The sequence below is a fragment of the Monopterus albus genome, unplaced genomic scaffold (assembly GCF_001952655.1).
Source record: "Monopterus albus unplaced genomic scaffold, M_albus_1.0 scaffold324.1, whole genome shotgun sequence".
NCBI classification, from domain to species: domain Eukaryota; kingdom Metazoa; phylum Chordata; class Actinopteri; order Synbranchiformes; family Synbranchidae; genus Monopterus; species Monopterus albus.
In genome coordinates this window covers 71,520-78,395 of record NW_018128204.1, presented here as the reverse complement: position 1 = coordinate 78,395, position 6,876 = coordinate 71,520, and the positions used below count along the sequence as shown (strand labels likewise).

General features: G+C 40.6%; 1 protein-coding gene across 1 annotated transcript in view; it reads left to right on the top strand.

The window, feature by feature from the left end:
• Positions 1–1,693: 1,693 nt before the first annotated feature.
• Positions 1,694–6,876, top strand: part of LOC109974190 (nuclear factor 7, brain) — a 20,668-nt gene continuing 15,485 nt past the window's right edge. The window contains exons 1-10 of the mRNA XM_020624269.1: positions 1,694–1,834; positions 1,986–2,093; positions 3,917–3,991; positions 4,130–4,363; positions 4,466–4,613; positions 5,152–5,165; positions 5,350–5,470; positions 5,579–5,643; positions 5,832–5,942; positions 6,624–6,742. Of these exons, the coding sequence (XP_020479925.1) occupies positions 1,694–1,834; positions 1,986–2,093; positions 3,917–3,991; positions 4,130–4,363; positions 4,466–4,613; positions 5,152–5,165; positions 5,350–5,470; positions 5,579–5,643; positions 5,832–5,942; positions 6,624–6,742 (1,136 nt within the window). The remainder of the gene's footprint in view (positions 1,835–1,985; positions 2,094–3,916; positions 3,992–4,129; positions 4,364–4,465; positions 4,614–5,151; positions 5,166–5,349; positions 5,471–5,578; positions 5,644–5,831; positions 5,943–6,623; positions 6,743–6,876) is intronic.

Genomic DNA, 6,876 nt, shown 5'->3' with positions numbered 1-6,876 from the left:
GCTTTGCGTGTGTATACATCATTTTCCCACCTTAACCTGTCCTGCCACATTTGCCAGGAAGGTAGGTGTGGTGTGACTTTCTTTTCCACAGGAAAAAAAAATTTACCTTGTGTACACATGTGTGCACACGCACCATTATGTTTATAAATCTGTCACAGCCTGAGAATCAGACACTTCGTAAGCGTGAGCAATCAAGAAACCACATCCCTGGAGCTTTTACATCAACCATCTCATCTGCACAAAGGTATTTACAGTATTTCATGTTTGCCCATTTGGACCATAACAATTATTTTAATGTCTCATTTTATTCAATGGTGGAAATGGAGAAGACCAGCAAATTACATTTGTGTAACTGACTCCAGAGAATGTTTGCTGTTTGTTCTTAAAAATGACTAAGCAAAAAACAAAATGACGAATCATTTCAGCTCTAAACTGAAGTTCCTCATTCATTTTCTTTCAAAATTACCATTATACCATTGAAAGTAAGAGATGCAGGACCATGAATAAGAAAGTATATCTGACTTTTCAACAAGTCAGACCTCATAAAGAGTCCTCTTTAGCTATCAAAAGGCTCAGACATTATTTGACATACTTGCATGCATACTTCAAACACTTTTATTCTGAAAGGCTCAGGTCATTCTTGGCAGGAAGGTCTCAGATATGTGTAGCTCTGTTCATATGCTTGGCAACGTGCATGTGGTTATGTGGTTTACATATCAGAGACTTTAGTTTCTGTTATCATAACGTGTCTGAATCCTAGTTGCACTTTTGGTGGGTGGCAAAGTTGATTTGTGGGTAATGTAGTGAGAAGGAAGATGAATATGTAGAATAAAATGATCTAATAATGTCCTAATTTTAAAGCAGCTGAAACCATGTTGTACACAACAATGTATCAAATGACAGTGTAGAAACAAGGGGATGCTTGTAGTGATTAATCTGCAGCTACACTCATTTTTAAATGTTTTTCTTTTTTTTCTTTTTTTTTATCAACTTTGTTTTGTTTGTACTGTGCGTGATAATGTAAGGCAGAATCTTGCCCTGCTTGATTCCTGAAGGCTTTCTACCATCCTAATCTGTTTATGGAGGCATCTAAAGTATGTGTGCATTGTATAACCTGTATTCATCTCTCAGCTTTCCCTCCGTAAAGCCTAACCTTTACCCTTGTTTTCTTTTCTTTTCTTGCAATCCTCCCACATTTCCATTTTAAAGAAAACTTTAAAACATTACATTTCAGCAGTAGCTAATATTTTGTGTATTAAAGGTTGGTCTTAAGGTTGAGGCAATACAATAATAAAAGAATATCTCCCCTTAAGAGCATATGTGTGTTGACCAATTTTCATGGTAATCCACCTTTTTAGATCCAGTTATCCAAAAGTGGATGTATTACTAGAAAGGTCAGGGGATGAGGATTCATCACTATGGGGACCATGTAAAATTAATGGAAATCTGGTTGCTTGAAGATTTAACATCATAGTCAAAGTGTAACCTGATGGCACTAAATGAGAAGTGAGTGGCCATGACAATCTGGCCCGTACCTGTTATTTTGGTTTTGACCAAGGTACTGGATGAACATGGTAGCTCTTGTCTGGAGGCTCTACTCTGACTGTACACCTGCACTCTGCTGTTATTACTTCAAAAATCATCAGTATTGATTTAACTATATTGTATATGGTCTTTCTTTTCTTTCCGTAGGATGTCTTTACATGGTAGTTTTCTGTCTGACGAGCAGTTCCAGTGCTCCATATGCCTCGATTTGTTCACTAACCCTTCATCCACACCATGCGGCCACAGCTTCTGCATGGCCTGCATCAGCAGTTACTGGGATGGATCCCAGGTGCGTGAATAAATGTGCAAGGCATGGTGTAAAGATGCCTTTTCCACTGTTCCTTTGGTCCCCTTCTTTTAATGTTTTTTTTTCTTAGTGTGCTTCTTTGGTTCCTTGTTTCATTTGCTTCTCTCTTATCCATCTGCCCTTCTTCCTTCAGGTCTGCCAGTGTCCTCTCTGTAAGAAAACCTTCCAGAAGCGACCAGCTCTCCAGATCAACAGGACACTCCGAGAGATCACAGAGCAGTTTAAATCCATGCGAGGAGGAGTGGCGATGAATAACAGATTTGGGAGAGGAGGTAAAGGTGGAGGAGACGGAGGAACACCAGGTGGTTTATTTGATGAATTAAACAAGAAGGTGGGTCGACATCTATCAAAGCCAGTGATGACCCAAAACTGTGAGGCTCCTTTCCAAGGTAAGATAGAGTGATGTGCTACCTTCTCCATTGTTGTGAATTGGGGTTCAACGTGTCACAGTAATTTGAGATATGGGTCAATATTTCACGTCTTTGTTTCTTACCTTGGTGCACCTACACAAACTTCACACAATGATGCAAATCCACTTTTTTGAGACTGTACCTTGACACTGTTGCTGTCTCTAATGTCATATTCAGTAGCTGTTGAGATAAGTTTCATATCTGGTAGACTGAACACAGACTACAAACTCTAAAATAAAGGCTGTTAGAGTAATAACAAAGGTAGCGCACGCTTCAGTTACTTGAATTTTCTTCTCACTATCTTCTGCCTTGAAAGGTGAGGTCATACCAACATCATATTCACCGGTCACAACCTCACTGGCCTCTTCAGTACCAAACCAGAGTTCAATCGCTGCTTTGAGCCACAACACTGAACCTGATCTGCCTCCTACCCCTTTCAACCGCTCCAGCGGCCGGAGGAGATTCACTGTGAGCGGGGCTGCCAGCAGCCAAAGCCTTCCTGTCTGTGACATCCACCACAGGAGAATATTGGTAAAGCATCAAATACCTCCATTATAAACTAACATCTGTGTGTTATTCAGCCTTTTGGGTTCCTGTGCTCCTTTATGTCTTTTCATTGAACTTCTACAAGCTTATTTTATTGAAGAATAATGCATCATTTTGAGTTCCTCTTAATGTAACTTATTATTTATGTTTTCTTGGCAGATAAATGTTTGACAGCTCAACACTCTCTCACTGATTTCAGATTTACTGCAGGACTGATCAAATGTGTATCTGTCCTGATTGTGAGACTGAGGATCATCCGGATCATGAGACAGTAACTGTTAAAGATGAATGGTTGGAAGTCAAGGTAGGTAAACAAAGGAGAGAGGAGGACAAGGAGCAAAGTAATGTCCGGACTGAGTCACTCAGACTCTGGGGAGACTTTAACAATAGCTACAACAACATGGCACCAACTGTTACAATGAAAGTGATAGTTGACATACAGTATGATAGCAAGATGTTCCTCATGTTTGGACATAAAGTCACTATTTGTGTCTAAATCCTGCAAGGAGGAAGGTTAGCAAGTACAGTGTTTCTGTTGTTCATTCAAAAATAGTGCTGTGCACACTCTTAAGTCTTTGACAGCCGGAGTAGGTTAGTACAGTTTTTGGTTTCAAGGGAAGTGGGGAGGCACTGGGAGTATTAGCATGCACACAACAGCTTGGTAGTCAGACAGTTTGGGTCACATACCGAGTTATGTCTTGCTCAAAATGTCCTTTCATGTACCAATAAAGGCAAAAATCTAATTCCATAGTAGTCTCATGCAAAAGATGTTATTCAGATTCACCATGCTGTAATTTTACCGGTTTTGTCTAACATTAGCTTAAGATGCTGTGTGAAGCCTTTTGAGGCAAATTTGAGAATATGATATTTTTGTTTTTCTATGTTTTAGTCCAATACGATTGTTGTGAGGACATTTTGGCTGGTCCTCATAACCTCAGAGGGTTGTTTGAGGATTAGGACATGGTTTTAGGGTTCAGGTTAGAATCGGGTTTAGATTGGATCACGGCTAGTGTTAGGCATTTTGTTGTGATGGTTAAAGTTAGGCATTATGTCAGTGAGTGTCCTCATAACTAAAATGTGTGTGTAGGCCCAGCTATGTGTGTCAGAGCAGGAGATCCAGGAGATGATCAAGGAGAGAAACAGGAAGATTGAAGAGATCAGGATGTCTCTGGCTGAACTGGAGGTAGGTAAAACCTGTAAATCAGGGTTCCATCCAATAATTTGTGTATTTACCCACATGTTTAGGTGTATTGCCAACATTTGAGGGTTTTACCTGACCTTCATTCAGTCCTGTATATTTTACTTGAATTAAAATGTCCAGCTGGCGGTGGAGCGAGAGACAGCAGGCAGTGTTTCCCTGTTTTCTGCGCTGGTGTCTGCAGTCGAGCGCTCCCAGGCAGAGCTGATGGAGGTGCTGGAGATGAGCTATAGGGCGGCCAAGCTCCAGGCCAGTACCATGATATGTCAGCTGGAGCTGGAGGTTAAAGAACTGCGCAGGAGAGAAAATGCTCTTGAAAAGCTTTCACAATCAAATGACCACATACACTGTGTCAAGGTTGGTAAGACTCTACAGTTCATTTATATGGACATGAAACAAACACTGTGGGAAACATGAGCTGAGCTGATATCCTTCCATTCATGTCCACCTATTTTCCAGTCATTCCCCTTCCTTGCAAGTCCTGCGCCCACCAAGGACTGGTCCAGGGTGTCCCTGAACTCTGACCTGGGGACAGGGTCCATCTATAGGTCACTGGCAGCTGTGGTGGAGAGGTTCCAGGAAGAGCTCAAGACCCTTTCAAACACAGGTCAATGACTTGAAAAAACCAACAAAACACTAAACAACAAAGAAATCTGACTGGAAGTTGCCTTGTTTATGTAGAAGCATAAGAAAAAGCTGATCAGTGGTGATTGATATTATAGTCTAGGTGTAAACGAGTAGTTTTAGAGGCTAAACAAAGATTAGCTTGTTTTAACATCAGAATTTTCTTCTACAGTGTGCTCAAAGTAAAGATGCACATTCAGACAGAGTGACTGTCTTTTTAAAAACTAAAGGCACAATACACAGTAGATTATGCTGAGGTGTCCTCTCTGTTACCTCTGGACTAATCACAGCACTACCCTATATAATAGACATAAAAGACAGCAACAGTGCCCTCTGGTGGTAGAATTCATTATATCCTGCATAGAGAGAAAGCATGTAATATAAATATCTGAAACACACAAAGTAGCAACAACCACACTGAGCAAGGTTAAATTAGAGTTACTCAAAGATTTCTCTAAGCCTTTATGAGTTAAGGAGACCGGTGCTCTGTTCTTGATACATGTCACCTTGTTCCTTTCCAGGTTTTACTGCATCGGTACTGCAGCCCAGTCCAGTCCAAACGCAGCCCAGTGAGTGTCCACTCCCACTCCACCTTAGACTCATGATCAGGGTCTATACTGTGCATAAACCAGTGAATGATATCTGCCATCCACCTACATTTGTGGTTTAATATTGATGATGAAAGCCAGTGAGTGATACTTGAGTTATACTGCATGTAGTTGTGTGAGCATTCCACCACCAGTCAGTGGTATAAATCTATTCAATGCATTAGTGAGTGTTCTGTTTTAATGAAACTGTTTTGTTTTTATGCAGGGGAGAAGAGGGTACAGGAGTATGCGGGTATGTTAGTTTGAATCATGTAAAAGCATCATTCAGCTCAGTCGGCTTGTAGTCATGAAATATGACTAAAATAAAGATTTGTTTTGTTTTTATTTTCCTCCAACACAGTGGATATAACTCTGGACTCCAACACTGCCCACCCCAGGCTGATTCTGTCAGAGGACATGAAAAGTGTAAGACGCCTATTCAGTTATTATATCACTTAATAATTCATCTTTCAGATGTATTCTTTACCATGAATGTTTTCTACATTATACTGTGTAAACATGGGCAGCAGATCGAAGAATCCCTAACTGGTTCTGTGTATCAGTAAATCTGGTGTGTTTATAATGTTTGGAATAAAAAAACTGTCTTTCTGCAGGTGAGGTGTGGAGATCGACCCCAGCTGCTTCCAGACAATTCCGAGAGGTTTGACAGAGTCATCTGTGTTCTGGGGAGGGAGGCAATTTCCTCTGGGAGACATTACTGGGAGGTAAGAGTACTGTATGTATTAATTGATATTCTCTAGTTCTGGAACTACAAAAAGAAAAGAAATGTGTGGTATAAAAATATAATTAAAATGGCTTTATATAATAATAGGAAAATAATGATCCCGTATGAACATAATCAGCATGTTTTTCAAGTAATCCTGTTTGTGTAAACTTGTAATAAAGAGCAAATCAAGACCAATTTCTTACAATGCACAACTGTTTTGCCGACTTAACATGATGTCAGTTTCCTCGATTGAGGTTTGTGATCATGAGTAAACACATTGCCAATTAACATGCATGCCCTCTGCAGACAGTGTTTGACTGTATAACCTTGTCTTAATTATTTTAAAGCTATTAGTTTTTTATTTTATTATTTAGAGCAGGTTCTCTGAGAGGCCTCCTCTCCTCTGTTTTGTAGGAACATTCTTATTGCATTGACATATTCCCACCTGGAAGCTGCCCTGTATACAGCCACAGACCCACCTGCGAGCCAAGGAGCAGGGTTTAAGGGAGTTGCTGAAGGGCACCACAGTGGTGTTAATGAGGGCGGGGCAAGTGCAATTTTTATCAACTGATAAACCTAGATTTTACCCTGCCAGTCCAGGTAGTGAACCGGCAACCTTGCCGCCACACGCTCACTTGTCTAACTTTTAGGGCACTACTGTTTGTATTCCTGTGAACAGGTAGAGGTGGGTGGGAAGACGGACTGGGACCTGGGGGTGGCCAGACAATCAGCCAACAGAAAGGGTAATATCAAGGTTACCCCAAGCAAAGGCTACTGGTTCCTCAGCCTAAGAGACAAGTGAGTTTTGCCTTCAGTCATAGGTTAATAATCCAAACTGTAATGTGTTACATTAAGAGTTTAGTAATATCTATCAGAGTTTCAGATCATCTCACACTGTGATTAAAATCTACTCAAAAGTTCATCTCGGCATT